General features: G+C 37.7%; 1 protein-coding gene across 3 annotated transcripts in view; it reads left to right on the top strand.

Annotated features, from left to right (window-relative positions):
- The window catches only part of LOC127576305 (cytoplasmic dynein 2 heavy chain 1), a 380,433-nt gene that overhangs the window by 277,320 nt on the left and 77,981 nt on the right, over nt 1-25,132 (top strand). For all 3 annotated transcript variants that reach the window (XM_052026810.1, XM_052026809.1, XM_052026811.1), the window contains one exon: nt 4,470-4,574. In XM_052026810.1, coding sequence (XP_051882770.1) covers nt 4,470-4,574 — 105 coding nt within the window. The remainder of the gene's footprint in view (nt 1-4,469; nt 4,575-25,132) is intronic.

Here is a 25,132-nt window from a genome sequence, read left to right as displayed (position 1 = left end):
CAGTAACATGGTGGTTGAGGGAATGTCAATGGATTTTGTATGTATGGACTGCTAAAAGACAGTAAAGAAGATTTTATACAAGAGATCGTTTAAAAGTGAATGGAATTAGAGGTAACATTGTGATATGGGCTTGGTCAATGGTTGTGATGTGGGAAAAGGAGAGTTTACATTTGCTTGATGTCAAATGAATTGAATTTAGGATGGTCCAATGTGATATGCTGTGTTGTGCAAGGATATATTTCTACTCATGGTACATTCCATAGATGATAAATTGTATAACCTGTAACAAGATGTTATAAAAGGACATAGACATACTGAACAAGTGAGCAAAACTATGGCAGATCATTTTAGAACAGTGTAAGGTCATATTCATTGGATCTGTATATCATCTCACAGTTATTTATTTGCATAACAAACTAAAGTTGGTGCATTGTTTAACTCAAACAGTAATCGAGCAGGAAATTGGAATCTCAGGATGGCTGGAGTACAGAAATAAAAAAGTAATGTTTCAGTTGGACATAGCTTTTTATCAGATTCCAGCTGGAGTAACTTCTCTCTGTCTCACTAAGGCCAATTCTTTATTCATAGTGCACATACCAACATAAGCACTATCACACTCATAGAAAGACTAAGGATTTAGTTTTAGCTGGAATATGGCAGAAACAAAAATCTTGAAAAGTGGATGGACTTTTAGAAAATTATGTAAAAATGAAAATCCTGGATATTATTAATAATTTATTATGTGTAGAAGTAATGGTCTGGGTCACACTCCAAAGTCACCATCCGTACATTCTCTGCTGTTCAGCATATCGTGACGTACTTCTGGGGTTGGGATGCTATGACAGGAATTAGTGCTGGGGCTCCAGCTTTTCACAATCTTGAGGGCAACAAGTATAATATACCTGTGTTTGGTGATGACACAAAGCCAGGTGTGAATGTGGGTTATGAGAAATGTGAGGTCTTCCACTTTCATAGAAAAGAAAGAAATGTAGGTTATTTTTTAAATACTGAGAGATTGATAGGTGTTAAAGTTCAGAGGATGCAGGTGTCCTTGTGCATGAATCATTGAAAGATAATATGCAGGTACAGTAACCGGTTTGGAAGGCAAACAGTCTTTTGGCTTTTATTGCAAGAAGATTTAAATACAAGAGTAAAGGTGTCTGATTGCATTTATATAGAATGACCACGCCTGTAATATTGTGATAAAGGTCTGGAATCTCCCTAGCTAAAGAAGAACATTCTTTCAATAGAGGGAGTGCAACAAAGGTTCCCCAAAATGATTCCTCGAATGAGGGGATTGCTTTACGAGGACAGAGTAAGCAGATTGGGGCCATGTTTTCAACAGTTTACAAAAAAGGAGAGATGAGCACATCAAAGTATACAGAATTTTTACCGGGCTTTACAGGATGGATGCAGGGAGGAGGTTTCTCCTGCTTGTCTAGAACTAAGGGTTCATTCTCAAAATAAGATGCTGGCTGCCCTGAACCATGAGAAGAAATTTCTTTATCCAGAGGGTAATGAATCTTTGGCATTCACTACTCAAGAGGCTGAGTTGCTGAGTCTATTCAAGACAGAGATAGATATTAAGAGAATTGAAGGATATAGGATTGGTACAGGAAAGTGGTGCTGAGGTAACATTCATGATCTTATTTGAATGGTGAAGCAGGCACAAAGAGCCAATGACCTTCTGCTTCTATTTATAACTCTTTTATGTGCTTTGCAGCACATAAATACAGATCACCCTTGCTAATGACGCATCTGACCTTGTGCTCTGCTTCGAGGCTCTGCCCTTGAGTCCAGGGTAGAGCTTACTGATGCTGAGACGAGGGGTAGGACATATTTTATACCTGGTTCCTTAGCTCGGCAGGCATATTTAGTGCAACCCCATACATTTGGTGGACATAAAAGTTGTTTAATACTTTTAAAATTAATTTATATTAGTTATGTGTTTTAAATAAAATTATTAAGCTATTTTTTAAAAATTATTTATATCGGCACCTTTTTAAATGTCTTTGACAACATGAGTTGTCAAAAGGCCATTGGGACACTCTTGGGGGCCACACAATTCTGGCACCTAAGGCCAAGGACCTGCCCACAGACAGTCCGCTTATGAGACAGCTGTGAGAGCAAGGCCGCCAGTTTGAGTAAACCCATGGGAGTGAAAAAGGTTAATGAAGCTGCAATGATTGCGTATGGTGTAGATGAGGGCTGTGGACTTTTTGCAAGACTTAGCCTAGGTCACGTATAATTTAACCCATTGCTAATTGCACAAGGGTACATAGGTGCAGTTAGAATATTTTGCCTAATTTTGGACACTAGCAATTAGCATTAGCAAAATATCAAGGTCATGTAGAAAGTAAAAAATTAAGAAGCCCATTTGTAGGAGAAATGAAGAATTGCAGTTCTTTTATAATTGGAATGTTAAGAGGATTTCTTATCAAGATATTCCCATTTAGATAGGGTTTTGATATGTAAGTCTGGTTGAAATAGAAACCAGTTGAAAAAGAAATTAAAGTGCATTAGATTTTAAAAGGGAAAAGGATAAAAACATTCAGTTTGGGCAAGAATTTCTATAGATATTTAAAAAAGGAGAGTTAACAAAGTGAAACACAATAGACTGCAGATGCTGGAATCTGGAGCAACGCACAGTCTGCTGGAGGAACTCAGTGGGTCGAGCAGCATCTTTGGCGGAAAGGAACTGTCGATGTTTCAGTTGAAACCCTGCATCAGGAACTGACATAGTGTGGATAAAAGATTGGCTGTTGTTGTGGCCTCAACTTCTTAAAGTTTATATAAATGATTTGAATAAAGGCACCAAAGGTATGTTTGCTAAATCTGCTGATGATACAAAGATAGGTAAGAAAGTAATTTATGCAAAGGATGTGAAGGTGCTTCAAAGGGATCTGGAGACTGGAGTATAATGTGTAAAAATATGAAATTGTCTGTTTTGGCTGGAAAAATGTATTTAAAAAAATCTAAATGGTGAGAGATTGCAGAGCTCTGAAAGGAAGGGGGATCTGAGGTACCTAGCATAGAAGGGTAGTGTGCAGGTACTGCAGGTAATTTGGGAAGGGAATTGAATATAAAATGGTTATGCTTTATTATGTCGGTCACTGGTGAGACCACATCTGGAGGATAGCACTGTGTACAGTATTGGTCTCTTTATTTAAGGAAGGATTTTAATGCAGTTCAGAGAACAATTACTAGAATAACACCTGGAAGGGGTGAGTTGTCTTCTGAGGTTGACAGGCTAAGCTTGTACCTATTGGAGTTTCGAAGAATGAGAGGGGACTGGATTGAAACATGTAAGATCCTGAATGATTTTTTGAGGATGAACGTGAAGAGGAAATTTCCTCTTGGGGAAGAATCCAGAACTAGGAATCACTGTTTAAGGGTTAGGACTTGCTATTTAAGATAGAGATGAGGCATTTTTTTTCTGTTGGAGGGTTGTGATAAAAGCAAAGTCTTTGAACGTGTTTATGATAGAGATACAGTATATTCTTGATAACCAGGGAGTGAAAATTTACTGTGGGTATACAGGATTGTGGACCTGAGGTCATAATCTGATCAGTAAAGATGTTATTAAATGGTAGAACAGGTTGCAGACCAAGTAGCCTACTTATGTTCCTAATTCACGTGTTTCTGTATTATAAGGGAATAGGAAGAGATTGGGAAAGTGAAGTTAAAACTGAGCTTTTTTAGAGAGGAGGCACAGTTATAATGGTGCAAATGGCCTTTTCTGTGGTGTAAATTCAATGTACAATTCTAGTTTGGAACAAGACGTGGAAAATTGGGTGGTAACTGCAATAATTTGCCGTAATGGTAGGTTGCTACTTGTAAAACGTTCTAAATGTCTGGCTACTTTTAAAGACTTTTGTTTCTGCCTTCATGCCTAACAGTTTCTGTAATGGTTGGCTAATTCACAATTCCAGTTTTATGCTTGTATGGCAAACTTACAATCTATTGGCAAAATATGATGGCAACATTCTGTAATCAAACATAGGAGTCCTGTTCTTACTGATGGATTTGGAATGCATTTCATGTTGGGGAATCACCTCTTAGATCCAATGCCAGGTTGGAACTACTGTAGGATACAAGATCCCATTAATGTTGATAGTTGGGTTGTGAAAGTAAAGCAAAAGGGAAGATAAATTCTGTTATTTTAAGATTATTTTGGTTTACCCTACTGCTTTTTGGCCTTTTTGAGCTAATTTTTTTTATTTTTCCTTTTTTATAAAAGTTTTTTTTAAGAAAGGAAATAACGATCTATTCCATTTTTAATACATGTTAAATTTCAGAATTTTGGAGATATTTAAAAATATTAAATGACTCACAGATTTTTACAGCTGGCAAAGCTGGGTGTAGGACATTTCAGAGTATGGGCCCAGGCTGATAACATATGGGCCATTAAAGCAATAACATTCATTTTTGGTTAATGTGCAGTCAATCTCTATTTTTATTGGTTATAGGATTACCGTGCCATTGTTACCCATTTACCAGAAGATGACAAGCCTGCATATTTTGGTCTACCCGCCAACATAGAGCGGTCATCGCAACGTATTTTCAGTAACCAGGTAAATGTCTCAAATTTTTATATCGACTTGTGAGATAAGGGTTATGAATTTCAGCTGCTGTCCATGTTCATGAAAATGATTAGTATCTTGGAAGTACAGGCCCAAAAAGAGATCGATGCTGAGATACACCTCCTGGAATGTTATTTGGTAAATTGGTTTATTATTGTCACTTGTACCGAGGTACAGTGAAAAACTTGTCTTGCAGACTGTTCATACAGATCAATTCATTACACAGTGCATTGAGGTAGTACAGGGTAAAACAAAACAGAATACAGAGAAAATGAAGAATAAATTGTTACAGTTAGAGAAACAGTTACTTAAACACTAAATTTCAATGTTATAGTTAGTTAAACAAAATGGTGCCAGATCTGAAATGTCTCTTTCTCCTTCCTCTACCAGTCTTGTTACAAACATGTCTTCTCCCTCTTCTCACAGCTAAAAGGCATCAGTGAACCAAATGTGTCCTTGCACAAACTCTTTCCCCCCCCCCCCTCCACCCCCAATCTCCATAATTCCTAGTTCTGTTAAACTTTAGGTTCCACCTCCACAGATTCCCCTTATCAAATTCATTGCTAATACTAGCAATTCCACTGTGGTGTTGCAAATTTATGAAGCAGACTAGCAGATACATTTTGAGAAAAACCTTTCTAGGCATAAATATAACTTTTAATATTTACATTATGAACTTCCTCCTAAATTATTTATAGATCTGTTCGTGATAATCCTTATGTTTTTGCCCCCATGATGAAAACAATTCCTCCATTTCTACTTTATCAAGCTCCTTCATAATTTTAATGATCTTTCCTCTCTAAGAGAAAGCGTCTTTCTAAGAGAAAGTGATCAGTCTGTCTTCATGGTTAGATCACTTAAATTCTGGTAAGGTTATTGGATTTCAGTTTTGGTAGAATTTACTGCTCACTGCTGCAATAGGGAGGTCAGTCAAACTCCATACTCAAGGAGAGAAGACTTAATCTAAGTTTCCTTCAGCCAGCAAGAGTGAACATTTCGCTGCATTACCGGCGTCCCCAAATTTAGGCATTCATAGACTTGAACTCATATGCATTAGGAAACTTTACTTTCAAATGTATGCCATATGCTCCAGCTGAAGCCCATACACAAAGAATATGCCTCCTGAAGGCATTGTTGTTCACCAGCCTGTCCCAGTCTTTCTGATCCACCGGGAGCACTCTCCCAAACCCCTCCCATCATTGCAGCATTTACTTATACAGTAGCAATACTCTCAAGTAGCCAGAGAGTGTTGCTTGAATTATGGGGTGTTCCTTTAGGAACTGCGTGCAAGGATCACACTTAGTAAAAAACATTATTCATTTTCTGGGGTACCTGGGTTTCACTGGCAAGACCAGCATTTATTGTCCTTCCCTAATTGCCTTTGAGAAGGTGGTGGTGAGCTGCCACCTTGAACCACTGTCATCTTTCTGGTGAAGGTACCCCTACAGTGCTACTGGGTGGGGTATTCTGGGATTTTGACCCAGGAACAACAACAGAATGGTGATGTATTTCCAAGTTAGGATGGTATTTACTAATCTGCAAGGTTAAATGCCAAGGTATGCTAAGCAAACAGATAAATGGAAAATGCTGTAAGTGACATTGCTGTTCCTGAGCCTCACAACTGATGATCTCACTCCACAATACTGTATTAATGCTATTAAGGTCATAAAACAGTTCCTTGATTCTTGTATTTAGCTGATTCCTTTTTTAAGTTCTCAGATGATGCACTTTCAATATACTAGGAAACAACTTGCATATAACATTAGCAGAACACTTTCTTAATTTGGATGCATTCCAGTGATATCAGCTATGAATTTAATAAAGGAATGAAGGTGAAGTCTACCGTGGGCAGTAGTTCAAAGTGAATCACCAGCACGTTTTATACTTTGTTTGATTTTCTTTTCCATTGACTCGTTTTGTTGATTAATCTTTATTGGCTCAAATGTCTTTATATATATTTTAATATAGCTGAATTCTGTTAATCATGGATTGTTCTATTTAAGTAACTGGAATTTTTTAAAAGGAATAAAGCTGTAAACTGTATGCAACTATCCCCTTACTAAATTTGTAGAATTCTAGTAGCTCACTGACATTCAATAACTTATGATTTAATTTTTTTATGATGTGAATTTCATCCATGCATTATAATATACATAGACTAATTACAACTGCACATATTGATAACATGCTTCATCGTAATTGTTAACATAAATTATTTTGCACGTTAATTAATTAGAAAAAAATGTGAAGTGAACAAGTAAGCTGGTTGGAACATAATCATTTTAGGCAGTAATGGATAATGTTTAACAGTCGTTACAGTACCATGATTGAAAATGTATAATTATAGTAGTGCTAATGTACAATGGCAATTTTATTAAGATTTAGAATGGAATCTCTTATAGAACTTATGCACAAAAATAATTTTCTTTGCTATTGAAATGGTTACTAACACGTAAGTTATTTGCATTGTATTTGCCCAGTATTTTTGTTAGTCTTTTATTTAGAATCCATCTAGTTGAACTTTGTTAGTGTGCCTGGCACCCGAAGAAAATTTAAGAAAGTATCAATAACTAAAACCTAAATAAAGACCATTTTCTGAGTTTACACTGACAGACGATAGCCCCACATGTTAGTGGCACAAATCGGAAACTCAATTATGGGCTATAAGACATGAATTTAATAGGGGTATAGAGTTATAAAAGGTAGATGATTGACCAATCTTTTGGAATTCTTTGAATAACTAACTGAAAAGGTGGATGCGAATTTAAATTGATATATTTTATGTGCATTGCAAAGTACCATTTTGTAAATTTCCACAGCAAGCTTTTGGCAGAAATATGGCAAATGTAGTTAAGAAGGTTGTGTCCACATAATTTGAGAGGTGATTGGTGGGAAAGAAGATTTGGGTGCAGGAAGGTTCCTCGTATAGGAAGATGAGTTGAATGACTTTCCACAAAGTTGCTTTTAAGATGACTCTTACCTATTATACACAAGTAAGCAAGTTAGATTTGTAACTGGAGGGAAAATATCTAAATTTGTTAATGACCCCATACTGGGAGGCACGGCATTTGTGATCATGACCGGAAGACAACACAAAAATGGAAAGGTGGGTGAAAGACATATCTTTTGAATAAGAGTTGGATAAAGTAATAAGATTTTAGAAGGATTGAAGAAGCCGATATGTGCAGACAAACATCACTTAATGCTGCAATATGATTGGATTATGTTAAAAGAAGGGAAATTGAATCTTACATTTCGTGTGTTGGCATGGGATACAAAGTAAGGATGTAATGTCAAATTTGTATGCAGCATTGAGGTTATATTTGCAGTTCTTGGACACTGTATTACAGGAACTATGTTAAGGCAATGCAGTTGATACACCAAGATATTAACAGGGAGGAAGGATTACAATTACAATTAAAGAGTTGATTATTTTTTTTATTCTCTGGAGCTGAGGTGTTTAAGAGTGTGATATAATTCAATTCTTCAGATTATGACAAGGTAAATAGTGATTTATTATTTCTATTCATCAGCATAATTATGAATTTGATTTGACAAATTAAACAGGAAATTAGATAAACAGTACTTATTGACAACACTGCAACAGCTGATGGGTTGGAGTCAGTATGACTCATTGCAATCTATTATTCTGCAAACAAATGCTAGTTTACTCAGAATCAGGGTTTTTTTTAAACAGAGAAGTAAACAGAAAAGACACCAACTGCTCCCAAAATAAGCAGGGTAATTTCTCCAGGTAATTGGAATGGAGGATAATTACATACAAACTACATGGGGGAAAAAAATAAAATCTCAGTCATTACTTCCTAGTTAGTTCCTTGGGATCAAAAGTGATTTACTTTTAGTCTGGCTTTATGGTTCTGAGGTGGCAATTGAGTCCAATGTGCAAACTGCAAACCAGAAGGAGCAGGAGGTGACTGACGGTGAAGGTGAATGAATGGGTAGTTTGGGTGAATGTGTATCCTTCTGCTATTTATGCAGGGCTTCTCTGTATTCTCTGGCTGATACCTACGGCAATGAGGCCTTAGTTACTCTCTGTCAGTGTTACGTACTAGCAACAAAAGAAACACACCAAGTCACGTATAAGTGTTAGAAACTATTTTATTAATAACTACTTACGATAATAAGAAAAAATAAAAGTAAAAATGTTAGAATGTTAGAAGTAAAAATGTTAGGTATCAAACATTAACCCCAAAACTAAACTCAAAGTGTGTGTGTGTGTGGCAAATTCCCAAACTCCAAGTCCAGGAATGGTTCTCAAAATTCAGTTCAGCAAGCCATAAGGTGAAACGTGAGCAAAGGCTTCTGCAAAACCACCGTTGACTGAAGAGAAGATGTAGAGAGAAAATAGAGAGAAACTACGTAATCCAAATGTTCCACGATGCAACCCATACGACACCTCAGTCACTGATGATCTTCACTGCTTTGTTTCTAAGTATCTGCCACCCCGAAAGGCATTCGAGACATGGCCATTGACACAAATAACTGTTTCCTTATACAGGTTAACAACAAAGTGGACTCCACTGGATTATTCCAAAAATCCGTGGATTGTAGTGACAAACACAGTTATTGTTTTTCATCCATCGATACAGAGACCAGCAGGCAGGGTGTCTCTCTCCCTCCCTCTCTCTTTTCTCTGACTGACTGCTCCAAAACGTCTGCACGTCGTTATCTCCTGTTGTTGTCATAATCACACCACACACACACATACACAGACTACTGTGCTATGTCTCAAAGGGACATTCACCAAATAGTAACCTAATCCGTAACAGTCAGCTACATTGTTCGTATATCTGACACCGATTTGCAAAATACACACTCTATTTGAGCTCTGACATGGGAGGAAATTGCAATAATGACAATGAAAATGATTCAATAACATGCTCAAAGCTTTCCTGAAGAACTGACTCCAAGTAACCTCTTATTCATGACCACTCAATGTGAAGAAAGTGCATTCAGAATGGTATTGAACAGCTCAGTGCCATGCACTTGGAGTATACATGCCAGTCTGGAGCCTAGCAGCCGGGCCCTGTGTGGTAGATTGGCCAGGAGTGAAAGAACTGAGCTCCTTGGGTGAACAATAAAAAAACTCCATTTTCAAGCTACACTGGAAACCATTTTTTAGATTGTATTACCACACCCCCAGTCTTGTCACTGTAAAATCTTCAATTTTTAATTCTTCTGAATATCCTTTCCATTTAGAAACTATAAAATCTATTAAAATGAAATAAACATTTTATATACTAAATGGCATAGTTCTAAAGGGTGTATAAGAACAAAGAGACCTGGAAATACATGTGCATAAATTTTTGAATGTGGCAGTGCATTTTCAAAGGGTTTTTATTTAAAGCATATGGGATTTTTGGATTGATGAAGACTCAGGGAGAACAAAAACATGGTAGTTTCTTTGAACACTGGTTAGGCCACAACTGGAGTGTTGCGTCCAATGTTGATCTCTTATCTTCAGGAATGATGTGAAGGCCCATGAGAGGGTCCAAAATAAAAAAAGGTGCACTTGAATGTTTCCAGCGATGAGGGTGTTAGGCTATTAATTTAGACTGGAGAAACTGGTAGTGTTCTCCTTGGAGCAAAGAAGATTGAGGGGAGATTCATAATGACTGATTTATCAGAATCAGGTTTATTATCGCTGATATATGTCATGAAATTTGTTGTCCTGTGGCAGCAGTACAGTGCAAGACATAAAAACATAAAAATTACTATAAGTCACGAAACTAAATAATGCAAAAGAGGAATAACGAGGTTGTGTTCATGGGTTACTGAGGGGATGATGTTGTTGGATGCCGAGCTGTAATCAATAAACAGCAGCCTGATGTATGTTTTGCTGTTGTCTAGGTGCTCCAAAGCCAAGTGAGGGCCAGTGAGATTGCGTCCGCTGTAGACCTGTTGTGGTGTTAGATTGAATAAACAGAGGGAAGTAATTCCCATTGGCTAAGGGTTCAGAGACCAAGATTTAAAAATGTAGGCGAATTATACAATGTAGAGATTTGTTGTGACCTGGAACTCAATACCTGTAAGGAAACAGGATCATTAAGGGTTTTCAAAAGGGAATTAGGTAAATATTTGAGAGAAATTCATTTTCAGGGTTGTGTGGAAAGAACCAAGAATGGGTTGAATGGGATTGGCTGCTAGGGGTGGCAAAGACTTAATGGGATGAATGGCCTCTTTCTGTGCCATAGCAATTCTGTGATTCTTTGAAAAGCATTTACCAAAGGCAGGCATGGTAGTGTAGCGGTTAGCGTAATGCTATTACAGCGCCAGCAACCCAGGTTCAATTCTGGCCACTGTCTGTAAGGAGTTTGTACATTCTCCCCGTGACTGCATGGATTTCCTCTGGGTGCTCCAGTTTTCTCCCACATTCCAAAGATGTACGAGTTAAGAAGTTGTGGGCATGCTATGTTGGTGCCGGGAGTGCGGCGACACTTGCGGGCTGCCCCCCCAGAACACTCCACGCAAAAGATGCATTTCACTGTGTGTTTCGATGTACATGTGACTAATAAAGATACCTTATGTTATTGTACTGTCCTGAATCAGTTTCCAGTTAAACAGCATTTCAGTTTAACTTCTTGCCTTTGACTTTAAGATTATTTCCAGCCTTACCGTTACGTATTTTGGTAAACAATCTTAGTGTTGTAACTCTCCAAAATATTTGTGTTCCTCCAACTTCATTCTGTCAATTATCCCTAAATTTAACTGTTCCACTATTTGCGGCTGCTCTTGCAATTGCCAAGTCCCAAAGCTCTAGAATTCTGTTCTTAAACCTCTCCACTTTTTATTCTTTCTCCTCCTTTAACCTTTTAAAGAAAACAATTTCATTATAGAACTTTTGGTCTTTTGCCGTGATATCAACTTTAAGACCATACCTTTTGAAGTGCCTTAAGACATTCTGTTCCATTATTTGCACCATCTAAGCACAAACCAGTTTTGGGCAAATTGCCCAGAAAGAAATCTTTGCAACCAGCTAAAACTTCACTTAAAGTACTTCACATAGAATCATTGGAATGTGAAATTTAGTATTGCAAGACTTTATTCAAGCAGAATCCACAAGGATTATAACAGGATATTGGGGGAAAAAATGTGAAGACAATAACTTCAAATAACAGAGTGAAATCAATCATGGGGAGAAAAATTGCCAGTGCAGGCCAATAAGCAGAAAGTGTAATATTTTATTATTTTATGAAACTAGCAGTTAGCATGCTTAAAAAATGCAGTTAACTGGTGAAATTACATCTTCATTCCTGTGCTACATTTTGGACTTTTGGATGACACATTAAATTGAATGCCTATATATTCTTTTTGGTGGCATTTCTTAAAATTCAGTTTTATGGAATGTGGCTAATGCTGATGAGGCCAGGATTTAATGTCTGTCCTAGATATTAGTGGATAGGTGGTTCCAGGATTTTGATCCTTTGAATGTGAAAGATCCAAAGGAACCTCTGAAAGAAGGGCAGGGGATTTCTCCTTGGTGTCATGGATATTATTTATCCCTCAACCAACATGTTAAAAAGAAAACTGATAACATGATCATTTATTTGATCTGCCTTGCTGATTTTAAATTAGCCGCTGCATTTTCAATACTGACTATACTTCAAAAGTACTCACTGGCCATTAAGTACTTTGATTATTTTTGGGTAAATTGCACAGAAAATCCTGTGCTATCTACCAGAAACTCCAACCCAACTTATTTACACGGGTGATTTGAATGCAGAATTCTGTACAATGAACTGTTGAAGCAGAATCTGGAGGTTACCTCCGGTGCTGAAAGACACAATATAACTGCCAGTCTTTCCTCTACATGTTTGGGAAATATTCAAACCACATAAGCAGTGTAGACCAGAGCCATGAAGTTTATCTCTTCCATCTAACCATGTAAGTACAGATTGGTTTATTTGGTCTTGAATTAAAGAGATTCTATGTTAGTATAGAGTATACAAATGGAATGTATTATTTTCATCTGGATTGCCTCAAGATATTCAAACATATGGTGTAGGTTTAAATAGGCTGAATAGTTAGGACATGTGTCCAGTAGACTTCCTTCAGGCAAAGGTTGATCAGCACTTAGAATGTTCTTCAAGTCGTATAGTGCTGGGTAAAGATTTTGGATATGATGAGCCAAATGGCTGCTTTCATTTGTACCTATTTTATACTCCTGTGAATGGATGACTCCATATATATTATATCATTATTCTAAAGAAAGATTATTTTAAATTTATGAATGTCCTGAAATCATAAGCAATTCTTTTTATATAGTCCATTTTTTAAATAAATAATTATGCGATTCTGTATGAGCCATTGTTACAATCTTGATAAAGCTAAAATAAACTTTGCAAATAAATTCAGGTCCACACCTGAGTGGCGGAGTCCTGGCATGTATAAAAAGTATAGAACTAAGTGCTGCCCTATCCAAATCCAGTAGCTGAGAGCCACGCTTGCAACTAAGGGCAGTAAGAGAAGCATGAGAAGTTGTTACTGTTTAACTTTAATACATTAATGATCACATAATATAGTGGATCAATGAGATACCAAATAGAGGGACGAGACATTCAGCTGAAATAGATTATGTCCTTTCTTGCGCCTATTCCATTTCCAAAACACTTAGTTCTTCAGTAGTTATGTGCTTCCACATTTATGTTGCAGCTTCTTTGTAACTGATCACAAAAAGCTTTTGTATGAACATTAAAAATGTGTGCCCTTTGGAAACTTTGTCTAAAATTACATATATTTTAATTTATTTATGCAAATTTGTACTGCCTTGAGCTATAAAGGTGAAATGTTGTCACATCTATCTAATTTGATGGATATCCTTGGGTTTTAAATATACCTAGTTAAAATAATAATTACAAATGAGATGTTCTTTTGATGCTTATTAGAACAGTGCTCAAGGTTAGAGAGATGATGTGATCAAAACTGACACCAAATTGTGTACAGTTGTTCAATAAAGAAAGCTGTTCTAAACAATAAAATAAACCTTAGTGCAACCAATGCAGTTATATATAAATTCCATACAAAATCTCAGTTTTATGCAGTAATCTCTATAATTTAGCTTTAAAATAAATAAATTGTATTTTCAAAGTGTTGGCCTGCAAAGGCTTGGATTTTTTTTCAGGTTTCTGCTGCAGTGCAGTAGACAGGACAGCTTTCAATAATCTTGGCATTTCCTGTGCACCGATAAATAAATCCCCTGGGTTGCCTGCCTGCTGTATTTCAACTTGCCAGAAACCTGAATACATTAATTGTATAGATTGTACCTCTTAGAGTACGTGGTTGAAATTAAGAATTCTACAGCAGAGCAAAAGCAGCGAAGAAAAAATAATTTGTGCTTTGTGAGACATTGACACATGCCAAATGTGAATGCCTGGTACTGTTATTTTTGGCAATAATAGTCTGAATATAAATTGCTGACAGTAACATTAGATAATTGAGTTTATTAATAAAGATGTGACTTTTAAAACCTTTACATTTGTCATGCAGCCAAGAATAATCAGCATGAAAATTAATGATATCTGCATCACCCGTAAAATTATTTTGCTTTCATGTGTGAAGGCTGGGGAATGAAAAGAGGACAAGTGGTCAATGTCCTTCACAACAGCAGCAGCTCTCTGTGCTCATTGTTGTTCCACTTTGAAGATTAACTATTAGAAATTCATTGCGATCTTTGAATAACATCTTCTCAACCTTTAAAGTGTATGTTCTACATCGTTGTGTCGTATATATAACTTAAGGCAACAAACCATTTTGAAAAGTATTGTGAATATATTTACTTCATTAACAATACTTTTTGCATGGCTCATAACCAAATGACAGTGAATGCACTGGAAACACTTTATTTAGCTTTTAATTAACTTGCATTTTCTTTTGTGCACCTCTCTGAAATTCAGAATTAGTTAGCAGTACTGAAAAAGAGAAATCTGTTTCATAGCACATCTAAAGTACTAATAGATTGGATTGTGCTGACTATTGCTGATGGCTCCAACAGCATTCAGCTATTGAAATTGAATTAAATCTTGGACTTCTGCAAATCTTGGACTTCTACCTTCTGAATCTATAAGTGTTTAGAAGCTGAAGATTTGACCCCAATACAGGATTCGCCATGGAGTCTAGCAATGGGTATCATTGCTCGGGTCGTGTGTCAGATGAACCTGGTGCAGAATCTGAGAACCCATTAATTTCAGTGGAGATTATAGGACAAAAATTTAGGAGGCAACCTTCCATGAACAATAAATCCAACAGATCTGTGACAACTGATAAAATGTATTGCAGTAAACATGTATTTTACAACAGATAGCTATTGTTACATGCATCTTTTACTCCAGATATGAAATAATAATGTCTTGGCCAATATTCTATGGAGTTGCAATTTACTCTTAACAAGCATACCACATCCAGTAATGTGCAAATTGTGGGTGAATTGCAGATTATGGCAGCACAGTGACGCAGCAGTTAGTGCTGCTGTCTTGTAGCTCCAGGGAGCCAGATATGTTCTCTCCGTGAAAGTGTGGGTTTCCATTGGGTGCTCATGTTTCCTCCCACATCCAAAAGATGAACTGGTAAGTAGATTGGCTATTGTAAATTAATCCTTAGTGTAGGTTAATGACAAAAAGACTCAAAGGGGAGTTAATAGGCATGTTTGCCAGAATAAGGTGCATGGGTATAAAGAAGTGAGGAGAAGGGGAATGGATCCAATGGTTTTGCTCCCCAGGAGCTGGCATGGACCTGTCTCGTTATAGGTATGAAAGTAAAAGATAAAGTAAACTGGGTATCTCAGTTTTGAGTCAAATTGTTTAACATAAAACTTCATTAACAAATGAAGCCTTCTTTTGTGTTATAGGCTTAAAAAATAAAACATTGCATTTAAGATTACTACATGAATGCACAAAATTGTAGTAATGTGTATAAAAGAGCAATTTGTAATTGAATTTTACTGAACAACAGAGCTGCTTGTTATGAATTCAATACATTTGTGGTCAAAGATTTTAATGTTGTCAAACTAATGCACAACCTACCTTTTGGTTATATTTAATGAGTTACATTTCAACATACTTCTTGGGGCAACCCTCTATAGTAAATGATATCTTATGTATTTCATTCCGTTGGAATGGACTTTTTTTTCAATCCACAGACAATCATTAGTGTTAGAAATTTTGAACTGGCTGCAGGATACTCTCCCATTGTACTGCATGTGAAAGTCTAAGTAAAATACAAAATACAAATGCAAAAGTCAACAAAACATTTCAAGATGTTTTTCTTCTAAATACTTCATTCAGCTTGGGAACAGTTCACATTTCTGATATAGACATATTTTAATCTCGAGCACACAATCATGAGAAAATGCCAAATGTTTTCTTTAGATATCTCTCTTGTTGAGGGTGTAGAAGATTTCTTTCCCCGGATTTTTTTTTTGACATGACAGTCTTCCAAATATTTATTGGAAGATTTGTTTGTACCTGATTTCAAAAATACCGTTATGTAGGTTAGCAATTATTAGATGAGTAACCAGGGGCCCAGACCAAGAAATATGTTTGAATTCCACTATGGTAGCAGGGGGATTTTAAACCAAGTAATTAAACGCATTCGGAATAAAATGCTTTGTAATTGTGACTATGAAAATGTCTGGTTCACTAATGTTATTGAGTGGAGAAAACCTGTCAACTTTTCTCAGTTTAGCTTAAGTCTGACTCCCGACCTACCAATTTGATTGACTCTTACCTGCTCTCGGAAATGGCCTAGAAGCTACTCAGTTCAAGGGTCAATTAAAGATTGTCATTAAATGCTGGCCTTTCCAGTGATGTCCCTATCCTGGGAAAAAATGATAAAAAGCAGCTCGTTACCTTCTCTAACAAAAAATTGTTTGGGAAATGGCCTGCTATGAAGCAGATATCTTCCAAGGCCTCCTATTTGGTAGCAGAACTTGAAAAATATTAATAATTGGAAAAGGCCCATTAAATTCTCTGGTACTTTCAGTCTCCCTATCTAATAATAATTGTTTACTGGACAGCCTCAAAGTTTTATCTTTATTATCTTGTCTGGTGGAGTAGTCCATACCAAACAATCAGATTACTAGATGATCTACAAAGTTCATGTAACCTTACTTAGTCACTCAGTTTCCTCATTTTCAATGGGGAAAATATTTTCCTGATAATTGGCTTTGTGCAAATGAGTTACCATTTGACAAGTAAAACTACTTTTACTGCAAACAAATAGAACAAGCACATCAGACAGAATTTATAGATATTATTTCAGTTAAGAGGTGGCACAGAGGCACTGCAAATGGAAGGATAGAACCCTAGAGTCCCAGCAAACCATATCATAGGAAAGGATGGAGTTATGTTCGACTGATTTTAAGTTGTGACTCTTTGATCTCAAAAATCAGAAATAAAAGCTTGGTTAGCACCATGAAAGGAAAACTAAGGTAGACTTATTTGGATTGTTCTCATGCAGTTCTAATGATCAGTTTTCCCCATCCAGTGATAAAGGCTTAAAAACATTTAATATTTGCTAACTGTAAACATTCTAGCTGGTTGGAATTGTGAATCAGTTCTTATTCTCTGAGTAATAATTGATGATATAGTTAATAACCTCAGCTCTTCCACATGGTCAATAATCCTAAATGATTTGCCATACTTGGCATGGTTATGTGATTTATTTCCAGAAGAACAGCTATCATACATCAGACTGAGCAAACTGAATAAGTAAGAAAATGTAGCTAAAAATTGTGGTAAGCGTATCTTCAACAAAATGAGAATTAGACTTCTTTTAGCTGGCAATAGAGAGCTATATCAAATGAGTTCTAAACAATATTCTGGGATGTTGGCTCAAGGTTAGTTATAACCCATGAAGGTAGGAGAATCATCTTGTCCTTATTCAATCAGTGCCATAAAAGATTTTATGCTGATGAAAGGTTCAAAGAGTCTCAGTTTAGCTTATCATGTGGAAAATGGTGCCTTTGACAATAGAATAGTACTTGCGTGCCATATTGAAATGTCTGCCTAGGTTATGTGCCCGAGTCTCTAGAACAGAATTTGAACATTCAACCTTATGACTCAGATGAGAGTGCTGCCATTAAACCAAGGACAATACAGAAAAGATCAACAGGGCAAAGGAACTTTGAAGACGAAGAGTCTTGGCTTTGTTTGCCTCAGTGGACATTGAGATGGGATTGGGATTGAGCCTCTTGTTTGGTGTTTGAATGAGGTAGGGCAGCTGGAAGCTGTTCTACGGGGAAAGATGAAGTAACTCTGTATCTGATGAAATAATCCATATTTTACATCAGTGTCTTCTTCTATCCTGTTTCATTTGCTTGGGATCATAGAGCAGACTGTATCCTAAGAACTCAGTGGTAGAAACTTTACAGTTTATGATGTCGCATTCCATTAAGAATCTAAGCTATGATGTCTACTGAAACCCATGGTTAAAAAGGTAGATATCTTTGGCCATAGAATATTTTCAACATACCATTAGTCAATTTCCAAGAGTTTTCCGACTGACTTGTGAGAGATGGAGCACAGATGAACCTTGAGTGATGTGAGAGAACATTCCTGTAACTCAAGACATTATTTCTATGGAAAATAGGAGGACAGGGATCTAGTACTAAGTTTGATAGTCTTGTTTCATAATAAAGGGATATTTGCAAGCACAATAATGGAATGAGTAGCCTTGTTCACAGCAAGGATCACTGGCTGTTGAGTTTGTTACCATAAGGAAGTCTCCACACTGGGGAGGTCAGTGCAGCCAAACAGAGAGGGGGAGATGGCAGCTTCCAGAGACCGTAGGATTTGAGTGATCTGTTTACATGTGGAACAGCAGCTGCCAGTCCACAGCAATGCCTAGGTCCAGCTCCATCCCATCCAAGACAAGTCAACCCTGCTGAAGGAACACCAACAGAGAGCATGGGTTCATGCATGTTCTCGGCACAGCAGCCTGCAGCAGTGGGGATGGCAGTGTTTTGCCCAGCTTCCTGGCATAGCATTGTGTCAGTAACACATCTCTATAGAGAGAGATAAGTAATGCTATAGTGACCCCTTTTGGTGCTGATTCCATTGGTGCACTCATTGCTGAGTATGCATCTAGAGTGCTAATCAAAGTACCAGTGTACTGTGTAAATGTGAAGCAGGGTACCATGTGAGTTGAAGAATTGGTCACGTAATATAATGTGCATATACATGATTCAGTATAACTCAAAATTATGCAACTGGGGTGGGGTGAGGGGATGGTTTGGGGAATGGACAGCATTTGTCTTCCCCAGAAGCGCTTAAGTCTGGTATCTTCATTCATGGTTCTGGCACAAGATGTGCTGTTGCAGTGCTTGTTGTAGTTTCCAAAAATTGGATGTGTCTATTCCTTTAAATTGGGAGTGTAAGTTCATTGCTTTGGATGGAAGTTCTGGAATAGGCTTTCTTTTCAAATATTGCAAATCTGAACAAACACAATAACAATCACTATTTGCATATGTGATGAATTATTAAGAAGTCCAAATTGCATAAGTGTATTTAGCTGCAGGCATATAGCCTGTGCCAACGTGTATGTAATTTACATTACTGAAGCACAGATACCTGGTGACCTAAAATGTCACAACACATTTTTGCCATATACTTCTCTAGAGGCCTGGGACTGATCCTGACCTTGGGTGCTGTCTTTACAGAGTTTGCATGTTTCTCCCTATGACCATATGGGTACCCCTGGGTGCTCCAGTTTCCTCCCACATGCCAAAGATGTTTGGTTCATTGGTATCTGTAAATTAATCTTAATGGATAGGTGAGTGCATATGAGTGGCAGGAGGGGAGGGAGGTGAGAGTTGATGGGGATGTGAGAGAAAAAATGGGATTAGTGTAGATGGGTGCTTGATAATTGATGCACTACTAATGGACAGAAGGACCTGTTTCCTCTACCACTCTATGACCCTATTATCCCATTATTGCCTTTTCACTTTAAAGAACAATGTATTTCTTGCAATCATATCTGCCATCAGCATTTTTATGCAAAATTCTTTGTAATTATAGAGTCATTACTAATTGCAAAAATGGCATCCTTTTCATAATAGAACATGAGAAGAGGAAATGTTTTGAACAGAAAATCTTTGATTTTTCTTAGTGACTAGTATAGGAGATGGCACCTTTTACCCTTTTGAGAAATAGTGCATTTCTATTTTTCTTTGCATAGGGATCAATTTTACATGTTAGCACTTCCTAGCAATTTAAAAGTTTGAATGCCTTTCAGAAAATCCTTGGAGGATACAACCTTTCCAGTTGACATATTATTCCATTGTAATTTTTTTTAGACATGTTGAGGACTGTTGGGGAATATCACTCAAGACTGATTCTTAGGATTTCAGTTTTAAAAATAGTTTTGGTTGCCAATGAGGCAAGATTATATGACCAAGAGGGTAAACTACATCAGAAATATAGATCTTGTAAAGTTGAGCCTACTTGCTTCATATACTTTATATATTTAGAAAATATGAAAAGAGATTTGTACTAATTACACCATAAGTTTTCCAAAAATATCCCTGAATATTGGGCTCTGATCAAATAGCACAACTGAGGCAGACTAAGAATAAGTAGTGTGTTAACTCATTATTTGTACTGAATGTGCTGAACCTATGTGGAAAAATTGAACCAGAATAGGAAATGGTTACGTTTACAGGAATCCTGCTGAATTATGTCATTAGTGGTCATGTTTCTCACTGATATGTTGAACGAATAGGAACCTTGCAGTGGATATCTTTTCAAGTCAAGACCGATTTATCACATTTTGACGACTGTTTTTCTTTGCTTTCTTTTACTTCATGTGCAGTATTTTTTTTCCTTTCTGTTCTGAGGGCAAATTGCATCCATATGTCTTATTAGCCAGTATCAGTCAATGGGAAAAAAGTTACTGTATAGCAATCTTTGATACGATAATTTTTTTAACCTATTAATAGGTGAATATCTGGGCTCCTCTAAACATTATACCTTAGACAAAGAGCTAAGGTTGATCTCCATCATGGTTGATTAGGCCAAGCCTAGAAATTCCATGATGTTCTTATCATTTTACAAATGTAAAATGGATGTCTGAGAATACAAAATGACATACAACATATGGTATACATTCCAGATCTGAGCTGTGTTCTCTGACAGAACTGTTAAAGGCTCCAGGGTGCGATCCAGGGTCCACATTTGATTCTGATGTTTTGATTTTTGCTTAGTGATCTACATTTATTTGAGGCTTCTTCCCAAAAATTGGATTGTCCTGAATACAGCTTTAGCCAGGTGTGTAGTTTTCAAAATTACTAAACCAACATGCATCATTAAAGGACTATTGGAGGTTGCCATTAAAAAGGAATGTTTATTTAAAAGTATTGGTATTGGTTTATTATTGTCACTTGTACCGAGGTACAGTGAAAAGCTTGTCTTACAAACCAATTGTACAGGTCAATTCATTACACAGTGCAGTTACATTGAGTTAGTACAGAGTGCATTGATGTAGTACAGGTAAAAACAATAACAGTACAGAGTAAAGTGTCACAGCTACAGTGAAAGTGCAGTGCAATAAGGTGCAAAGTCACAACAAGGTAGATCGTGAGGTCATAGTCCATCTCATTGTATAAGGGAACTGTTCAATAGTCTTATCATAGTGGGGTAGAAGCTGTCCTTAAGTCTGGTGGTACGTGCCTTCAGGCTCCTGTATCTTCTACCCGATGGAAGAGGAGAGAAGAGAGAATGCCCCAGGTGGGTGGGGTCTTTGATTATGCTGGCCTCTTCACCAAGGTGTGGAGAGGTAAAGACAGAGTCCAAGGAGGGGAGGCTGGTGTCCGTAATGTGCTGGGCTGTGTCCACAACTCTCTGCAGTTTCTTGCGGTCCTGGGCAGAGCAGTTGCCGTACCAAGCCGTGATACATGCAGATAGAATGCTTTCTATGGTGCATCTGTAAAAGTTGGTAAGTACATGACAGTGAAGCCAAGAGGAATAGGTGCTCTTCTAAGCTCTGCAGTGGTCCTGAAGACAATTACAAGATCCACCCAACATCATCCTGGCTATCTAATGACATCCTCCTTATCACCTCAATTATAACTTTCTTATTAATCCTTTCTTCCTGATAGGTCTTGGAAAAGTAAACACTATCAGATTTACACTGGTGTGATGGCAGTTGCACCTCAGCTTCATCCTTGTGGAAGACATAAACTGCCTCTAGCCTCCACATTGTCATCTGCAACTCGCTGACTAAATGCTGGTGAGACCTGGGTCCCAATTTTGGATGAGTCTTCTACTTCAGATCTCTGGAATTCTCTGCCTCAGAGAGTTTTTTTAAAATTTAAAAAAAAATTTATTTACAGCGTGGTAACAGGCCCTTCCAGCCCAACAAGTCCACGCCGCCCATTTTAAACCCAAATTAACCTACCCATATGTCTTTGCAATGTGGGAGGAAACCGGAGCACCCAGAGGAAACCCATGCAGACACAGGAGAACGTACAAACTCCTTACAGACAGCGATGGGAATCGAACCCCGATCGCTGGCGCTGTAATAGCGTCACGCTAACCGCTACGCTACCGTGGAGGATAACTGATTAGAAATATTTAAAGTGGAGCTAGGTAGTTTTATAAAAGATCAGGATATTAAGGACAATGGGGACCTAGAACAGAGAAGGAGATGAGGTCTGTGATAGGTCAGCCGTGATCATATTGTATGGTAGGGTAGGCGTGAGGGGCCAGGTAGCCTACTTGTGCTCCTGTTTTATTGTGTTTTTGTGTTCTTGCAACTCTGATTTTTCTTTGTGTCTGTGACCAGAACTGAATTTAGTATTCAAAATGTGGCTTGATAATTGTACTTTCAAGTTTAATTATTTGCCTCTCTTAATTTTAAGCAATTGATGAAACAGAATCAGGTTTATTATCATTGTCTTATATGACGTGAAATTTGTTGTTATGCGGCAGCAGTACAGTGCAAAGACATAAAAAATTACTATAAATCACAAAATAAATAGTACAAAGGAATGAGGTAGTGTTCATGGACCATTCAGAAATCTGATGATGGAGGGGAAGAAGCTGTTCCTGAATCGTTGAGGTAGTAATGAGAAGAGGACAAGTTCTGTATGCTGAGGGCCCTTAATGATGGATGCTGCCTTCTCGAGGCACTGCCTCTTGAAGGTGTCCTTGATGGTGGGGAGGGCTATGCTTGTGATGGGGCTGGCTGAGTCCATAACCCTCTGCAGCCTCTTGCGATCATGTGCATTGGAGCCTCCATACCAAGTGGTGATGCAACCAGTCAGAATACTCTCCATCGTACATCTATAGAAACTTGCGAGATTCTTTGGTGACACACCAAATCTCCTCAAACTCCTAAGAAAGTAGAGCCACCTGTATGCCTTCTTCATGATTGCATTAATGTATTGGACCCAGGACAGATCCGTGGAGATGTTGACACCCAGGAACTTAAAGCTGCTCACCCTTTCCACTGCTGACCCCTCCTTTTTAGTTACACTGCTATTCAAACAGAATGGCAGTGTAACTAAAAGGAAACTGCTGGAGGAACTCAGTGGGTCAAGCAGCTTCTGTAGAGGCAAAGGGATGGTCAACGTTTCAACGTCTCAACCTGAAAAGCTAACCTTCCCTTTGCCTCCAGAGATGCTGTTTGACCCACTGAATTCCTCCAGCAGTTTGTTTTTGTGTTTCAGATTCCAGCATCTGCAGTCTCTTGTGTCCGATAATGTAACTAGTTGTATTTACAAGAAGAATTCCATAAAAGAAAAAAGGGCAAGGCTTTATTTAAGATTCTGGTAGTAAGTTGAAAAAGCACAGTAATTTTAGTAAGCAAATCATTCACAGGCACTACAGCAGAATGGTCATAAAATGTATACATTTGGAGAGAAATTAATGGCACTGAATTCAGTTAAAGCATTGTAGCTAAAGAAAATGTCAGACAAATTGCTACAAATCTGTTAGAAATGTTTGATACACATGTAATTGCATTGTACAAAAATGATCAAAAGCATAATTTGGAAAATTTTACCCAATTAATATAACTTCATACAAAGCTTAAATATTAAAAATACTGGGTACAATTTAACAAACCTAGAAATTGTTATAGTCAATGTTGTTGGACAAGTGCTTAATATCTTCAGAAATATTCATTTAACACTTGATTTGAATGTTTGCTTTAACCTGTTGATTTAAATTAGTCTCTGACTCTGCTAACGTAGTGTACATTTGATTCATTTTACCTTATAGATTTCAATTAATTTTTAAGTTCAGTAATTTTGATTATTGTAACTCAACATGAATGTTTGGTGCATCATACATTTGTTAACTACATATGCTCTGTTTATCAGAAGACATGTTTACGCAGTGCAAGTGCTCAGGTGAAATATTCCATTCCCATTCTTACTATTCGGCTCACCGTGAGCATTCCCAGAAATCTTAAAATTGCAGAACCATAGAGCACATAAAGAGGCATTTGGCCCATATTACCTGTACCAGGTATAGAATTACTACCTTTCCTCCGCTTTTTTTCCTTTTCTAGTATATACCTCATTTCCTGAAAGTTATTATTGACTTTGGTTCCAGTGGTATATTTGGGACCTCTGCTTTTCATGATTTTTATTAATGACTTGGATGAGGGGGTAGAAGGGTGGGTTGGCAAGTTTGCAGATGACACAAAGGTCGGTGGTGTTGTGGATAGTATAGAGGATTGTTGAAAATTACAGGGGGATATTGATAGGATGCAGAGCTGGGCTGATAAGTGGCAGATGGAGTTCAATCCGGAGAAGTGTGAGGTGGTACACTTTGGAAGGACAACCTCCAAGGCAGAGTACAAAGTTAATGGCAGGATCCTTGGTAGTGTAGAGGAGCAGAGGGATCTGGGGGTCCATATCCACGGATCCCTGAAAGTTGCCTCACAGGTGGATAGGGTAGTTAAGAAAGCTTATGGGGTGTTAGCTTTCATAAGTCGAGGGATCGAGTTTAAGAGCCGCGAGGTAATGATGCAGCTCTATAAAACTCTGGTTAGACCACACTTGGAGTACTGTGTCCAGTCTGGTCGCCTCATTATAGGAAGGATGTGGAAGTGTTGGAAAGGGTGCAGAGGAGATTTACCAGGATGCTGCCTGGTTTAGAGAGTATGCATTATGAGGAGATACTAAGGGAGCTAGGGTTTTACTCTTTGGAGAGAAGGAGGATGAGAGGAAACATGATAGAGGTATACAAAATATTAAGAGGAATAGATGGAGTGGACAGCCAGCGCCTCTTTCCCAGGGCACCAATGCTCATTACAAGAGGGCATGGCTTTAAAGTAATGGGTGGGAAGTTCAAGTGAGATATCAGATGAGGGTTTTTTACCCAGAGAGTGGTTGGGGCATGGAATGCGCTGCCTGGGGCGGTGGTGGAGGCAGGCACATTGGTCAAATTCAAGAGATTACTAGATAAGCATATGGAGGAATTTAAAATAGATGGATATGTGGGGGGAGGGGGTAAGATAGTCTTAGGCGAGGTTTAAAGGTCAGCACAACATTGTGGGCTGAAGGGCCTGTATTGTGCTGTACTATT

Source organism: Pristis pectinata, chromosome 11, assembly GCF_009764475.1.
Source record: "Pristis pectinata isolate sPriPec2 chromosome 11, sPriPec2.1.pri, whole genome shotgun sequence".
Classification (NCBI taxonomy): Eukaryota; Metazoa; Chordata; class Chondrichthyes; order Rhinopristiformes; family Pristidae; genus Pristis; species Pristis pectinata.
Note: the sequence above shows the minus strand (reverse complement) of the source record. Positions and strands in the feature narration are given on the sequence as shown.